General features: G+C 40.3%; 4 protein-coding genes across 8 annotated transcripts; 2 read left to right on the plus strand and 2 right to left on the minus strand.

Annotated features, from left to right (window-relative positions):
* The first annotated feature begins 5,873 nt into the window (after positions 1 to 5,873).
* On the plus strand, positions 5,874 to 7,619 carry LOC140792483 (U-box domain-containing protein 27-like). The gene has a single exon (XM_073143519.1). The coding sequence runs from the start codon at positions 6,266 to 6,268 to the stop codon at positions 7,505 to 7,507; it is 1,242 nt and encodes a 413-aa protein (XP_072999620.1). The 5' UTR covers positions 5,874 to 6,265; the 3' UTR covers positions 7,508 to 7,619.
* A 1,123-nt stretch (positions 7,620 to 8,742) lies between these two features.
* Positions 8,743 to 11,337, minus strand: LOC140792940 (putative pentatricopeptide repeat-containing protein At3g15130). 2 transcript variants are annotated; one of them, XM_073144189.1, is made up of 2 exons: positions 9,730 to 11,337; positions 9,029 to 9,648 (listed from the first exon to the last, which is right to left on the minus strand). In XM_073144189.1, exons 1-2 carry the CDS (start codon positions 11,213 to 11,215, stop codon positions 9,161 to 9,163), a joined length of 1,974 nt encoding a protein of 657 aa, XP_073000290.1. In that variant the 5' UTR covers positions 11,216 to 11,337; the 3' UTR covers positions 9,029 to 9,160. The 2 variants fall into 2 exon arrangements, with proteins under 2 accessions (XP_073000289.1, XP_073000290.1); XM_073144188.1 differs by having other exon boundaries at positions 8,743 to 11,337.
* LOC140792941 (pentatricopeptide repeat-containing protein At2g20540) lies at positions 11,226 to 13,068 on the plus strand. The gene has a single exon (XM_073144190.1). It carries the CDS (start codon positions 11,226 to 11,228, stop codon positions 12,888 to 12,890), a length of 1,665 nt encoding a protein of 554 aa, XP_073000291.1. The 3' UTR covers positions 12,891 to 13,068.
* A 36-nt stretch (positions 13,069 to 13,104) lies between these two features.
* LOC140792942 (serine/threonine-protein kinase ATG1t) lies at positions 13,105 to 16,213 on the minus strand. 4 transcript variants are annotated; one of them, XM_073144192.1, is made up of 8 exons: positions 15,902 to 16,213; positions 14,742 to 14,859; positions 14,588 to 14,646; positions 14,438 to 14,502; positions 14,231 to 14,324; positions 14,091 to 14,171; positions 13,890 to 14,001; positions 13,105 to 13,815 (listed from the first exon to the last, which is right to left on the minus strand). In XM_073144192.1, the coding sequence occupies exons 1-8, from the start codon at positions 16,151 to 16,153 to the stop codon at positions 13,766 to 13,768; spliced, it is 831 nt and encodes a 276-aa protein (XP_073000293.1). In that variant the 5' UTR covers positions 16,154 to 16,213; the 3' UTR covers positions 13,105 to 13,765. The 4 variants fall into 4 exon arrangements, with proteins under 4 accessions (XP_073000293.1, XP_073000292.1, XP_073000294.1 ...); XM_073144191.1 differs by having other exon boundaries at positions 14,438 to 14,517; XM_073144193.1 differs by having other exon boundaries at positions 13,890 to 13,942; positions 14,053 to 14,171; positions 14,438 to 14,517.
* Positions 16,214 to 16,513: the final 300 nt, after the last annotated feature.

Consider the following 16,513-nt stretch of genomic DNA (forward strand, 5'->3'; position numbering starts at 1 on the left):
TGTCTCCCAAGGGTACTTTGTTGACAAAGCTCGGCTTCTTTCCATGGTCAATGGTCCCATCAGTTTCATGTCTGGCTTAAAGGTTCATCAAGCACCCAAAATTTTGTTTTCAATGTGGAAATAATTGAAGCCAATTGCTATCGCTGTTGGTTGTTGGCAAAATAGCACAACGTACGTCTCAGCAACTCACTTGATAACTCATCCTCAATCCGAACTGGATAGTTTAAGAATACATTTTAACTATTCTAGAAGTATGCAGCACATTCCAAGTGCATGAATAGACCAAGGCATGAAATGCTGTTGGTCATAACACATGGAAGTAGCCTAAAAACCTTCTAGAATCTAAGGCAACTATTCTGAAGACATTTCTAAGGAATATGACACATAGGGTTGCATTTTTTTTGTATGTAAAAGGCGATCTTTAAGCTATAGTAAACCATTTAACAACACTAGACTTTGAAAAATAAAATCATTACGCATGAGTCTATTGCAGTTTTATATAGTGGCATGAATAAAGTGAATAAGGCAATCAAAGGAAAAAGAAGACGGAAAACTATGGTATAGCTTAATTTAAGTTTAGATTGCAGTTGCCAAACTTCATTTGAGGTTGCATAGGAGGTCGCCTGATGATCCCATTGCAGCTTCCTGTTACAATGACCTTACAAAGAGATGGAAGACCTTCTTAGTGCTGACATAGATGACACTCAGCTTGGCTGGTCAGGCCATGGAGGAAGCTTCTCCTCTGGCCAAGTTGCAGAAGGCTTTAATTTAAAGGAGTTGCTCAGGAAGAACATATTTCTAATAGGAAAAGTCTGAGTTCAGATTTTTGAAATTTTCTCACTTCGACAAGTCTTGGTAGAATTCTGAACTTTGAGTATTTGATTCTTTGGTTCATGTCAGGCTATAATACTGCAATTTATGCATCTTTCAAGTAGACTTCGCTATCGTCTGTGATCGGTTTAGAGAAGAGAGAACAGGGCTTTCATAGTTCCAGATATATACAGAGATGATGCCGAAACCAGACTCTTGTAGATCTCCGGGTATCTGCACCATGTATTAATGGTTAGGTATTGACGTATTCTATAACATATTTGAAAACAAATTTCTTCTTTTAAGGAACTAATGGAATTTCACAATTAGTCATTTAATCTTAGAACTAATTCTCCAAGCTCATCGAAAGAAATAATGGTCCTATGAACAACCTTCTGGTGACAAAACTTAATCTGCATGATAACTTGTTAATCACAAGAAAGAAAGAATCCTCCACCTTTGAGTTTGTGGAGGACGTCAGATCGATTGTGAACTTGAACAATGGAGTCTGTTGATGTGATCACCATCTTTTGAGAACATTCTTGGAAGTATACGCCAGTTACAATGTTCCGAATGTCAACCCAATTGACAACATGATTCTCATCAATTCCCCAGATACGGACTTTTTCCATCGGTGGAAGTGGAACCACTGATGAAGTATCTTTTCGTCAACAGAATTGAAGTGAGCATAAGTCAGTGATAGCCATACAATCAACGAATCAAAGAAAGGACATGAACTCTGAGATTGTGGTATTAAGGAATCACTTTCACAGGTTTATGACACTGAAGGGTTCTCTCTGTGTCTACCCAACTGAAATAAAATGGATTAAGCTTTAAAGGGATTGCATGCAGCCTCTACTCATGACATTCATCAAGCTTCAGTATATTTTTTTTCCAGTTTCCAAACCATTTATAGTGTAGAATTCTCCTCAAAAAGCAATGCTTTCTACAATCTTTTGCAACCCAGAGTTGTCTACTTCCACATCATACTTCACCCCTATAGAACCAGACATCCTTTCACTGATCCACAACAACTCCATTAACGAAAATTTGTGTCCAAATTTTCTGGATACCAGCTACTGATTTGCAACAAGAGAGTCTTCAGAGAATTCAGATTCAAAATAATTGTTAATACTGTTAACTCACAAACTACTTTTAAAAACTTAACTTGTTAGAGAACGGTAGATTTTATACCTTTATATTCTAATAAATACAATCATGAGACTCCCCATCTTTGTGTGAAACTTACATACCCAACTGTCATTATCTACCAAAGTACTTCAACACATCATTAGCATTAGAGAAACTTGACCAATCAAGAATCCTAACTCCTATTTGTGTGGGAGATGCTTTTATAGAAACTCCCAACAATATCCACAGTTACGCACCCGAAGAGAAGGGGAAAAGAAAAGCAACACTGGGTCCAGCATACCATCTTGCAGCAATTAAGATCCCAATATAGCAATAGCTAGAAGAACCAAAAAGAAGTAGAATATACATACATAATCATCACAAAATTCACATACTAAGGTGCAGGAACCCCAAATTTGTTAGCAATTTGGGAGAATGGACTTCTAAACTCAATAGCCAAACAGAGGCACTCATAAGTTACGGAAAGGATCACAACACGAAAGGTTCTCAATCTCCAAGCAGTCGATTTTCGAGTTTAGAAGTCCAATTCAAGAACTAAATATTCAGAAACTAATGGCAAACAAATAAATAAGAATAGGAAGGGAAGTCTAGGAGGATCCACGGGCTTGATCAATGGAAGCCCAGTCCAGTGATATTTGAGAACAAACCACCCTGAGTCCTGGTCCGACCTAGAGCCCGATCGCATCATCACAAATTGATCAGCCAGGCCGGCATTCTGCTTCAAAACGGTATATTATAATTTACTATAAGAACGAGAAGATCATTGTAAGAAAGTCATCCAATTCGAGTTATATCTCAAAGGTAGCCCATATCCCTTATTCCCAATCTATTGTTTCTTTCTTCTTTCTTTTTCGCTGGTTATTTATGTTCTCATATCTTCTGTTAGATGATTATAATATTTCTAGGCTTTTGTTCGTCTTCAGACAGGTGTGTAAGATTGCATTCTACAATTCAGAGCTAAATGTCTCTTTGCTTATGATTATGTTCTTTGCACATAAATTGCTAGTGCTTATGCTTATGTGAATTTAAAGATCTTTATATTCACAGAAAGTGTTTCCAAGTGACATTGGCATGAAACATATGCTTACACTCAACACACTCATCAGCAATATTATTAACTCTGTGAAGCCCCTCAATACTTCATATCTCTCTTTCTTTTTTCCTTTTTCCAGTTGGGCATCGTCTCTTACTCATGACGCGAAGCCCTACAAGTCGATAGGATATGTAGATGATGTATACATTGTTTAATATGTAAATATTAATTGATACAGCAAAGTTTTAATAAAAAAAACAAATGAGAAAGTAGTCGATTCATGGTTTTACTATCAATCAGCTCATTTCTTTTTGGCAATGAATATATATATATATATATATATATATATATATATATATATATATATATATATATATATATCTTTTACCATTCTCTTGGTCTAGAGCTAAAATAGCCCGTGTCTCAACTATTCCACTTTCCCAAAAGAAACATATTTATATATTTAAATATATTGACAAACAAGTATTAAGGACAGAATGTAATCTTTCAGATTGGACCCTTCAGAAATATTTTTCTCGATAATTGGAGAAACGCACGAATGGGTCATCCACCATTACGTACGAGAATGGTAAGACACCCATTCCTCTATACGGATCACCTCACCTTCACCTTCCCATTTGATCAAACCATCACATCTCTTCCTTCTCCACATTCTTCTCTTTGATCCTTTTGTACTCGAAACGATATTACTTGCAACATGGAGCCAAAAAAGTAAATACAACAAACTTTATTACAGTTGGAGTTTTCTCGCGACCATCATCACTTTTGCTTGTACATGTAAATCATAGATTTAAATCATGATTAATTACGTACTTTCCCTTATTTTCAGTGGCCCATGTACTTAATGGGAAGTACTATAAAGAAGACAAATATGTATAATTGTCTTTTTCTCCACACGCAAACGCATTGCAAAACCCCTAGTTGTCAAAAGGAGAGACAAAGGAACACAAGAGATAATAAATGGCATTCTTAGACACTTTCAATACTTGTTCACACTTTGCCAACCTTTTCCTGCACAAACTCAAAAGCGGCAGGTCATTTCTACATTACACTGCCCCCCTCTCTCTCTCTCTCTACAACAAAGACACTTAAACTAATCATTGTTTCCTTTTTGCTCGCAATCAGAAGCTAGGATATGATAACACAATGCTCCTGATCACTCTGAGGACAAAAACAGAAGGGTAGAAAGAAAAGAATGCGGTATGAAAGAAAACTAAATCTTGCTGTAAAACTATAACGTGACACGCATCCACTGCTGTGGGCTTAAGGTGATCTCTGCCTCTCCAATCCAATGGAGTTCTGCCGCTTCGAAGGGCCCGAAGGAGGAACCGGAATTGCCCTCGGCAAAAACCCGAAGAAGTTGCCCGACCCCTTCGACGACTTCGCCGCCGGCTTCACGTAGATATCCTGCGTGTTCCTTGAGCCATGGCAGGATGAGACCAAGATGAGGAGGAGGAGGAGCATTAGAATTAGGCTTTTTGGGAGATGACCCATTAGAGAAGAAGGATGTGGGGGTAAAGTAGGAGAAGAGTGTGCTATAGGTAATATATAAGGACAGGGAGAAGAAGCATAGAGGAATAGGAGTTTGGCAGGATTCGGGATTGGAGAGAGTTCATCAGATGTTCCTTTTTATAGGGTGTGGGGGTGGCAGGGGGGGTACTAGATTGTAAAGAGGAATAAAAAAGAAAAAGAGGGAGCAAAAAGAGAAAAAGTAGAGAGAGAGAGAGAGAGAGAAGACCATTCTGTCGTCAGGTTATATTCACACAAAATTTAATGGCCGACTAAGGAATGGGGATTGTTGTTTCAAGACTACAATTCCCCATGATTTTTTGTAATGGTCTTGTTAACTTGATGTGATATGATATGATGTGATTCTCTCTGCTCATCTCTCTTACCTAATTACTTAATAAATTAATATGTTTTTGATTTGTCTAGCTGATGGTATAGGATGTTAAGATACAAGTCAGAGGGATAGTAATCCTTTTACTACATTGATGGATAATTTTTCAAAATTTTTGAAGTACTAAAATGCATACGTATGCTAGGGCTAACGGTGGTGGGTCTTGGCGTTTGTATAAGATGAGGCTTGACTTCGCCATGGCCCATCCTTTTTGGCCCACTTGACAATTCCCCACAAAAAAAGAAAAATCATAGAAAAAATTAGAAGGCCAGTGGTGGAGTCTAAATATTATTTTTAATATATATATATATATAAAAAGATAAATTAACTTTTATAATTACAAAAGTGTCCATTAAAAAATTAAAAGCTCAAAACTATAAAACCAAAGAAGAAAAACCTCCATCATAGGTATAGGTATAACCAGAATCCCTGGATCTATATTAGGTTCGCTAGTAAATTAACAACTTTATTTATTACCAAAAAATATGAATAATTTTAAATTTTTAATATTTTTTTGGACGAGAAAAATATATATCATCAATAATGTACTAAATAGTCGGTTTCAATCTAGATTCAATCCAGCAGGTTGGCAAATCAATATGTTGGAACATATAGCAGAAAAGTAGAGTAGAAATGTACAAACCCTCGAGCTTATCGTTTTTAATTCATATATTGAACATCTGATCATCTGTTCATTGATAAATTATCTGCACTATAGCTAGAGACTGATATATAGTAGAAGGCTGGCACATACAACACTGTATCACATCATATGATATTTAACTACAGTGTTTATGTACGTGATAGCATTTATTTAGTTTTTCTATCAAACTTGATCAAATTCTCATTTTCAAGCAATTTTTTTTTAACTTGAATTGAAGTTATCACTCGAAAAATACTACTATATAGATAAATAATGAATTTAGAAAAAAAAACTAACATAAAAGAATGGCTGATTTTTGCAAACAAAATGAAATCAGGAAATTATAGTTTCAATATTTGTAACTAAGCTGTATGTTTAATATTTATAGAAAATATCCTGCTAGTTCTATTTAACTAAATTTCTCAATGAAAAAGATAAAAAGAATCCTGACTAGGCCGGGGACATTAATTTACACTGTTCCACTGTTACCTCTTCTCGACAGCATATTAGTAATTTAGTATCATCTTTTCTTCGCACTCTTTTGTCACGGCACGGGAACGAACACATCATCCATTTGACTTAGACCGCTGACTCTGTCACGTTATCCAAATCCTCCTTTGACTCCCTTCCACTCCCCTCTGCTCCCCCACCCATTCATAAATCCCCCCACCTCCACTTCCACTTCTTCTTCGGGAGAGGAGACTCGATGGGTATCAGCGAGGAGGATCGGCAATCAATGCCGCCCTTGGAGGTGAGGTTACCGCCCCTTTTCCGCTGCCCGATCTCACTCGAGGTGATGCGCTCTCCGGTGAGCCTATGCACGGGAGTCACCTACGACCGCTCCTCCATCCAGCGGTGGCTCGATTCCGGCCACCGCACGTGCCCCGCCACGCGCCTCCCCCTCCCCTCCACCGACCTTGTTCCCAACCTCACCCTCCGCAGCCTCATGCACCACTGGACCTCCGGTTCCGCCTCAGCTGATAACCTCCTCCTCCGCCTCCGCCGCTCGCCGGACCCCCTCCCTCCCCTCCGCGATCTCGCCGATCACCTATCCGCCGACAGGTCCGAAGTCGACCGCCTCGCCTCCGCCGGAGCTCCGGCGATCGCGCCGCTGCTCGGATCTGAATCTGAAGCGGTGGTGGAGGCGGCGGTTAAGGTTTTGGCGTTGCTCTTGACGGCGGATAAGATCGAGGAGGGGAGCAGGGAGAACGCTGTTTCCGCCCTCGTAGCGGATCTGGACCGATCCGTCTCGGCTCTCTTCGCTGTGATGTCATCGGGCAGCGGGATCCAATCCCGGATCGACACCGCTAGGGTTGTCGAATCGATCCTGGCCTCTTCCTCTTGCGATCCCCAGTCGAAGATAGCGATCGCAGAGAGGGAGGAGCTATTCCCTGAGCTGGTTAAATTGATCAGAGAGGAAGGGTCACCGGCGGCGGCGGAGGCGGGGATCGGGTGCATGGCGACAGCGGTGGCTGCGGCGGGGAGGAGGAGGGCGAGAACGTGGATTGTGAGATCAGGGGCCGTGGCGGCGCTTGCGAAGGCGATCGCGGCGGAGGATACGGCGGCGTTGGCGGCCGAGAGGGCGATGGAGCTGATGGAGGTGGCAACGGGGTGCGCGGAGGGGAGGGAGGCGATCGGCGGAGAAGCGGCGGCAGTGGTGAGGGCGGTGATGGGGAAGATGACTAAGGTGGGGAGGGAGGGGAGGGAGGCGGCGGTGGCGGTGCTCTGGAAGGTGTGCTGCGGCGGAAGAGGAGAAGGAAGGGTTAGGGAGGCGATGGCGGCGGAGAAGGGTGCGTTGGGAAAGTTATTGGTGGTGATGCAGGAGGAGTTGTCGCCGGAGGTGGGGAGGATGGCCGGGGAGCTTTTGAGGATAATTATGGCGGAGATGGATGGGAGGGATTGCCTCGTTGGATATAATACCAAGACAACTCATATAATGCCATACTAATAACAAGTGTTAATACTGAGTTAAAGGTACAAGTGGTGCATATTTTGTAAATGGATAAATATTTTATTTTTGATAATATTAAATGAAGAATAACAAAATTCTTCCCTTTTAATTTGAAATCCTCTTATGATTTGGTTTAATCTCAAATGGATTTACTTATCTGTTGAATTATTGTATTTAGTGAATACTTATTCTGCTTTTAAGAAACATTTGTTTTCTTAAATTTTGTTTTCTCTTTAGGACTTTTTTATTTTTATTTTTATTTTTTTTCATTGATCAACTAATCATTTCTAGCAGTAGGTTGGATAACTTAAATTAACTCTCCTTAAAAAATAAATCATAATTAGTTAAACAATACTTATATTAGCACTCCCATATAAAATCGAACCTATGAACCTTCTTTATGAAGTGTGCCCATATTCTGAGAGGAAATCGTGATTATAGCGTGGAATTTTGGGGAAAGATATCTGACGTGTACTCCAACGAGAACTGAAATAATTCTATGCTTTGTTTTGAGAGTCCCATTGTACAGCGATAATAGAAATTTATAGCTTCCCAACTAAATTTAACCTCTCAGTTAGAAATCGGATGGCTCACACTAGTCAAAATTCTAAATACCCATGAATAACATAACTCGTTCGTTTGGATAGTCAAGGCTTCTCCCCCAGACAGGCAACGCAAGGGCATATGCGAGCATATCCAATAATTCCAGTAGGTAAAGAGATCAAAATGGATCTCATGCTTAAAGAAGTCAAGATTAGTTAATACACGCGATTAGCATAAGCAAAAAAAATATAAACAAAAATTGGTGTCCAGTTGCCGACCACATGCAAACTCCATGTCTCGTGCTTCAAGAGATGACAAAATGGGAACCAAAGAGAAGTTACCATCAAGAATTAAAGAAAGCAAGGAATATAACTTATAAAAGGGACGTATGGAGGAAAAAATAAAGAAGAGAGAGAGAGAGCTAAAGAAGGATTGTTCTCATTCTTTGACTCTTATCCTATCTATTTTCTTCTACTTTTTAGAAGAGTTGGTATCCGACGACTAGTTGGCTCTTGGTTCCCCTTTCTTCCCTTCTTATCCACTTCATAGTTTTCTAACCTTATATCGTAAGCAAAGAGAGGAAACGATTTCACTTTTCTAGCCATGAAACAGAGTATAAAGCAGACAGGAAAGAATCATAAAAGATGAATAGAATGGAATCTTAAGACAAGGGTAGAGAGAAGTAAAGCTAACAGGCAAACAGATATCCTTATCATATATGCTCTCTGATTCCTAAAGATGCATCTTTGGTTGGATTCCTCTCAATCTACATTTCTGATCTTGAAGGAATCAAGAGGCAAAATTATCTAAAGGAATGGAAGAAAGTGAGCGGAACAAAGAGAAATGCCAGATAGATGAAGCAACTTCGGTCTTCTACTATGCTACCGAGCTTGAACCAGCATCCCATTGTCATAACTGGATCACTTCATTCATAGAATCAAATCCTAATGTGAATAACTTAGCAGACATTTTCATCTTGTGCTTGTCTCTGCTTAATGTATCAATCTTTGTATACTGAATAAGCTTTGATCATGGCCTAGATAACTCATCTGCAGTTCTTGGTTCAGTGACAAATAGCATATTTTTCCATGGTATGAGTTTAACTTCTCACCAGTAATCTTTACAAGAACAAACACCACGTTCAAATCTATGGAATCTATTAGCATCTCTCACCACCAGCACCTTCCCGAGCACCTTCGACAACCCCTTGATGAACTCATGGCAGTCACCGCATACTCTCAGGTTCTTATACACCCTAATCACCTCCTCACTCTTATCCATTCCTTTGCATGCCAGCCACAACCCAATGGCCAGCTTCTCGCTGTGCACTCTCAAGCTCTCCTCCTTTGATTCCTCCTCTACATCATGCAAGGCGAAGCTAACTCCAAAACTGTAGCCCAACTCTTCTTTCATTCTCTTCTCGACTTCTTTAAGAACCTTACGCACTTTATCGGTCAGAGGATGGCAATCATCGCCGCCATAAAAGTAATGAACCTCTTTATTTATCTCCACCCAGCTGCACCCTCCTTGTTTCTTCAGCCGTTTTCTTTTCACCGTCTCCCTTAGCCTCTGGCTCTCTCTCCAGTCCCCTACTTCTGCAAAGATGTTAGACATCATCACATAGTTCACAGGGTTGTCTCTATCCATCCTCAGCAGTATATCTCCTACTTCCTTACCTATCGCAAGATCTCTATGCACTCTACAAGCACTTAAGAGTGTCTGCCATATGCCAACAGTAGCTGGCACTGGCATGTTAAGAATAAGATCTTTAGCTTCCTGCAACTGGCCAGCTCGACCGAGGAGATCTACCATGCAAGAGTAGTGCTCTACTTTTGGTTTGATATGGCAATTGTGTAGCATTTTGTCAAAGTAGTATCGACATTCTTCAATTAGGCCCGCATGGCTACATGCTGACAGCAAAGCTAAGAAGGTTACCTCGTCGGGCATGATCCCTTCCGATTGCATCTCCTCAAACATTCGGATTGCGATATGGCCGTTCCCATGCTTTCCATACCCATTGATCATCACAGTCCACGAAACCACATTTCGGGTCTGCATTTCCCTGAAACGAGTTTCTGCTTCTTCTGTCAGCCCACACTTGAGATACATATCTATGAGCGAGTTTGCTACCGATACATCTGATCCAGATGGGTCCTTGATCGAGTAGGAATGGATTTGCTTCCCTTGCTCTATCAATGCAAAATCTGCAAATAAACCAACCATACTGGAAAGAACGTATCCATCAATCCGGATTCCAGAGCTCCAGAAATTGCGAAAAATCTCTATTGCATCTCTTAGACACCCTTCTTGAGCATAGCCCATGATAAGAGTTGTCCATAGTATTGCATTTTTCTGCACGGCCATATGAAACACTTTCGTTGCCTGTGGTAAGTCATGGCATTTGACATATAAATCAATGAGTGCACCAGATAGAATGGCATTGTGTGAACTAGATATCCCGCCGGTGATCATCGAAGCATGAATTTGGGTTCCTTCACAAGCCGCTGCAAGACCACTGCATGCTTTCAGTAAACTGGCAAAGGTGAATCCATCAGGCACCACGTGATGTTGTTGCATCTTTCGAAAGAGAAGCAAACAGTCCCTTCCATGTCCTCCATATGTGTACCCTGCTAACATTGCATTCCAAGTTATGAGAGTCCTGAATGGTATAATATCAAACATCTTCTTTGCTTCATTGATTCTGCCACTTCTAGAGTACATAAAAATGAGTGAATTACCCACAACAGGGTACCGTTCAAATCCAGTCTTGACACAAAATCCATGTATCTGAATTCCATGCACGGCATCACCCAATTGCCCACAAGCTTTCAAGTTGGTCGACAGCGTAAACTCGTTTGGTCTAACACCTTCATGGCCCATTTTATGGAACAATTTGAGGGACTCCTTGGGATCCCCCTGTTGTAAGCAACCAACCATGAGAGCAGTCCAAGACACTACATTTCTTGCACCCATTTCACCAAACACCTCACTGGCCATATCAATTCTCCCACATTTCCCATACATATCTATGAGGTCATTATTTAATATGATATCAAAACCGAAACCCAACTTGTAAACAGCTGCATGGAGCTGAATTCCACCTTTCAGTATCGAACTCTGCGAGCAACTACTGAGGAGCTTCACAATCCTCTGCCTCTCCATTGCTACTAAAATGAGAATACCAACTTGGTTGGTTAGACAAATGGAGGACAAAGTTATGCCAACATTGAGAAATTGCACCGGCTTCACGGAATTGAGAAGAATTCATGCTCACATTCTGGTCTCCTCCCTTTCCGAAAGCAGCTACCTTGCAACCCAAATGATAAATATTTGCAATGCCAATGGAAGAATCGAGTACGCAGCTCTAGTCTTCAACCAGGTGAAAGATCCCAACGTTTTCCTTTACAACGCCATGATCAAAGCCTACACCCAGAGCCATCATTGCAACGAAGCAATCGGCGTTTATATGCAAATGTTGTGTTCGCAACGCCAAGATCCCATTTTTGCCGATAGGTTTACCTATCCATTTGTTGTTAAGGCGTGCGGAGGTCTACTCGCTCTTGTCCTTGGAAAGCAAATTCATAGCCATATAATCAAATCTGGATTTGACTCCAATTCTATCGTCCAAAACTCACTCATAGAAATGTACACTAGATGTGATGATTTAGCACTTGCGCGGAATCTGTTTGATGAAATGAGTCAAAGAGATGTAGTCTCGTGGAATACCCTCATCTCAGCTCATGCCAGATTAGGTCAGATGAGGAAAGCAAGATCCTTATTTAACTCAATGCCAAACAAAACCGTGGTCTCTTGGACTGCTTTGATCTCAGGGTACTCGTCGATAGGCTGCTACTCCGACGCCGTTCAAATCTTTCACCAAATGCAACTGGAAGGATTCGATCCGGACGATATTAGCGTCGTATCGGTTTTGCCTGCTTGTGCTCAATTAGGAGCTCTGGAGCTGGGGAAATGGATACATGCATACTGCGACAAGCATGCTTTACTTAACAAGACCTTCATTTGCAATGCTCTTATGGAGATGTATGCCAGATGTGGTAGCATTGACCAAGCCTCTCAATTGTTCGATGATATGGTTACAAGAGATGTAATCTCATGGAGCACGATGATCTCGGCGCTTGCGCTGCATGGAGGGGCTCGCGAGGCGATCCGACTCTTTGTCCAAATGGAGAACGACAGAAGAGTGAGGCCAAATGCCATTACATTTCTCGGACTCCTATCTGCTTGTTCACATGCTGGGTTATTAGATGAAGGATTGAAGTACTTTGATTTGATGAAAGGTTTCTATGGTATTGATCCAGGCATTGAGCACTATGGTTGTGTGGTGGATCTGCTTGGCAGATCAGGTTGCATTGCTCATGCAGTAGAAATTATCGACAGCATGCCAATGCCGCCAGATGCGACGATCTGGGGTTCTTTGCTCAGTGCTTGCAGAACTCACGGCGACATCGAGACGGCCACAAAAGCCGTCGAACGGCTTGTCGAGCTCGAGCCGGACGACACCGGGAACTACGTCATTCTATCGAACATGTATGCCGCAGCTGGGAGGTGGGACGGCGTGGCAAGTATGAGGAGAGTGATGAGGAGCAAGAGCATGAAGAAAACACCAGGGTGTAGCTTGATTCAGGTGAACAATGTGGTGCAAGAATTTGTAGCTGGAGATGATTCAAATCCTCAGTTTGGTGAGATAAGTTGTATGCTTGATCTTTTGGCCTACCATCTTGACATCGATGGGATTCAAAGATCAATCGTAGCTGAAGGAAACAAGAGCTGCATGGATTCAGATCATGAGCTAAACAATGACATCTATTTTGGCTGATTTTATTGCCAAAAAGTCGCCGCAATGAAACAAGTGAATTCAACTTTGTAAAGCATGGTAGTGATATTAAGGACACAAATCCTCCTTGTGCTGATATAGTACAGCAATTTCAGATCACTCTGAGGATACTAGATTATGTTGATCAACAAGAAGAAAAGAGCTTCGAGAATTAAAGTCCTTTTGATTTTTCATACAATGAGAATGCAAGAAGAAAGAAAAGAAAAGTAGAGCATGAGCCTTAGATATCATGATATCATCACTCTTGGAAAATCAATATACATAAACCTCCACAGAGGAAAAGAAAAAAAGGAAAAAACACAAAATTCTCATACATAAAATGCACCACCTTGTTCATGAAATTTTGGCATTGCAAACAGTGCGTTTTGACAGAGTAACAGAGTAATCCATAACATTCACTTTGTGATAAGCTTCTTTGATAGAGGAGCTGCATGATGGACACACACAAACTTTTCAAAGCTACAATCGCAATGGATTTGTAACCATCAAACTTCATCTGATTTCATATCAATGGTGATTCATTTGGCATCTGATTTCATACCAATCCACATATCTTGTGTTTTGCAAGCATATACTTGGTTTAGGCTGGCAGTCTACTCCCCAGCTACAGAACATATGCTCAAGGCAGGGAAACTTCATGCTTCAGAAAACCACCTGACTTTTACAATGCTGTTGGGGTTAGATTGAGCTAATATTTTTATATGCAGGAAACAGTTGAAGTCCACAACTGGCTCAGATGACTAGTATGCATGATCTCGACTTAACCCTACGAATGGCCACAACTACCGCAAAGTCACATAGAACTCATCTCGTATTCATCTCGTGTCATTATCATCTTTTCTGAGCACCTGAACAGTTCAACTTATGAACTTGTGGTGATAGAATGCATCAAAGGATAACCGGTTCACTGCAAAGATATATAAATTTCTCAGCAATAATATCATGAATTATGACAGTAGAACTGAGCTCCAACTGACAGACCTGGATTACTGCAGAGGAGCCTATTACACATATCAACAGAGTCAGAATGCAAGCTGGGCATTATAAGCCGTGAGAATGGTAAGGATCTACTACTCTTAATGTTTTGTAGCAGCTGAAGAGGAAAACATTTGTATATGACAATGATATATATGTGAAGAATTACCAATGCATTTGAAGAGAATTGGAATGTGGATGAGCTACCTGCACATTGCTTCTCCCACTAAATGGGGGATACCCATTTAAAAGCTCAAAAAGAATTACACCTATGCTCCACATGTCTACCTGCATGCAGAAAATAGTTCAGATATGCAAAATTTGTTTTAAAAGAGTATTGCTTTTACCTTGTCGTCATATTTTTGGAACAGCATTACTTCTGGGGCCATGTACAAAGGTGATCCACAGACTGTGTCCACATATTCACCAGGAGGAACAAACCTAATTTAAAACAATCACCGATTTTCTTAGACAATTCTGATGTGATCTTTTTTCCTCTTGAAACGTAATTTCTGTTTTATATGATCTCATAGATTATTTATTGACACCGATACCTTGACAAACCAAAGTCAGCGATCTTTAGCACTGCAGCACTAGTAGGAGTAGAAAGTAGGATATTCTGCTCCACTGACAGCTTTGTCAGAAATATTTAAAAATAAGATCCTATGATAAACACATGTGTGGGATTAATGTTTGTTCTGTACCTCAGGTTTCAAGTCGCAGTGGATGATGTGGTGACCATGAAGCACCTCTAAACCAGCTCCTGCCACATGGACATAAGATGTCTCCTTATATTTCTCCGACTTAAGTGCATAGCAGAAGTGCAATATTAAGTTGTTTAGCTGATAAAAGGAGTACCTATCTGTCTCATGAAATTTCTGACAATGTGTTCTTGAACTCTTCCATTGCACCGTATGTAGGTTGCTAAGTTTCCCCCTTTACAGAACTCCAAGACAAGGAATACATACCCATCGGCCTGAATTAGAGAACAACCAAATTTTCAAGGATATTTGTGTGATACTGACAAATAAGTAGAGAATAAAAAAATATGCAACTTCATGTAATGTTTTTTATTGCAGGCAACAACTTCATGTAATGTTTTTTATTGCAGACAAAGGCTAAATAACTAGATGACTTAGCTCATTCTGAAATCACAACAAAGAACTCTCCACAGCAGTTATCAGATTAATGCAAAGTCTGTGACTTTTCAAGTGAAAAAATGTCCATGGAGGGGTGGGTCTCTCTCTGTTGAAGAGATGTCATTCTGTATATTTGGGGCTTCAGGAGATGGGGCAAGGTAACGGGAAGAAACGGCCGACAGTTGCTGGAATTTTTTCTTCCACTATGAGTAGATGTTCCTCTTTAAACACAAGAATACGAATATTTGGAATCCGAAAAAATTGCATTCATTTCATACACCCTCTCTGAACTTTCCCCCTTGATTCCAAAATTCGCTGGAAGAGCATGAATATCATGGAGCTTTGGGATATCCAAGCATGCCATCAACTTGAACCAATTCATATCTTGTCTCATAATTCATAAATCTAAACGTATCAATTCAGTAGGCAAGATAATGTTTCAGATGTCACATAAAAGTAATTTCTCTATAATGGGAATAATCAGAGCACTCAAAACTGAAACACTATATTGCACGCAACGAGTAATCATGATCTACTAAATAATAAATAAATTACACATATATATAGATAAAAACAGATAAGAATTCAAAAGTTTTCAACATTCAAACGAGGAACTCAGAATGAACATCACACTGGATAGTTTATTCACATTTAAAATATTTTTCATTTCTGATCAGGGAATTCAAGTAAGAGCATAAACAAATTACATAACCCAACAAAACCTCTTCTTTTCCTCGAATAAAGTCAAAAACAACAATTCTACGAATTGGGCCACTTCCAAAATCACTAATAATTGCAATCCTTGCAAATAGAGTTTCAAAATTCAGTTCACCCCAAAGCAGTAATAAAAATGAGAAATCGAAGCAAAAACTACCATACCTGAATCACGTCGATGAGGCGTATGATATTGGGATGCTTAACGCTGCCCAAGAAACGGAGCTCGCAATCGAGACACTCCCTTAGCTTCCTATTGAGCGCGGAGAGGCGCACCTGCTTCAAGACCACCTCCTCGCCGCTCGGCCGGTGAACTGCTCTCCAGACGATCGAGAGAGGCCCTTCTCCTCCAAGCCTTGATCTCAAATCGTAGTCTCCAATGGCGATAATGGGATCCGAGCTTTGCTCCATCCTCATTTCACCGGACCATTGCTCTGCGTGCTAGAACTGTAGCCTAGAAGTTAGTATACAACAACTATGGGCTAAAACCATACAAATGGGCTTAATCTAGTTTAGCCCAACTTTTATTCTTCAGAAGAGAGGATTAAAATATCTACTATTCCAAAAGGTCTCAAATTTTGAATTAGATAAAAGATGCAAGATATTCCCATTTCATTTTTTCACTCTAGTGCAATAACGATACTTTAAATAACTAATAAAAAAAATGAAGATAAATAGCATTTAAAATGTATAGAGGATAGAACCAATAATTTGATGCTAACTATTATAAAAGATAGTTCTCTAAAATGATAAAAAAAAATTGCTACTTTCTTTTAA

This window comes from Typha latifolia, chromosome 7, assembly GCF_019914945.1.
Source record: "Typha latifolia isolate L0001 chromosome 7, TyphaL0001v2, whole genome shotgun sequence".
NCBI classification, from domain to species: Eukaryota; Viridiplantae; Streptophyta; class Magnoliopsida; order Poales; family Typhaceae; genus Typha; species Typha latifolia.

Bases quoted from the DNA above. Each gene is read 5' to 3' on its own strand.
- LOC140792483 (XM_073143519.1), top strand. From the start codon at position 6,266: ATGGGTATCAGCGAGGAGGATCGGCAATCAATGCCGCCCTTGGAGGTG.
- LOC140792940 (XM_073144188.1), bottom strand. From the start codon at position 11,215: ATGGAGAGGCAGAGGATTGTGAAGCTCCTCAGTAGTTGCTCGCAGAGT.
- LOC140792941 (XM_073144190.1), top strand. From the start codon at position 11,226: ATGAGAATACCAACTTGGTTGGTTAGACAAATGGAGGACAAAGTTATG.
- LOC140792942 (XM_073144191.1), bottom strand. From the start codon at position 16,153: ATGAGGATGGAGCAAAGCTCGGATCCCATTATCGCCATTGGAGACTAC. The intron at 14,325-14,437 runs GTATCGGTGTCA...GTTTTAAATTAG, and splicing joins GCTGACTTTGGTTTGTCAAG to GTTTGTTCCTCCTGGTGAAT. The intron at 13,816-13,889 runs GTCTGTCAGTTG...ATATCTTTGCAG, and splicing joins GCTCCTCTGCAGTAATCCAG to TGAACCGGTTATCCTTTGAT.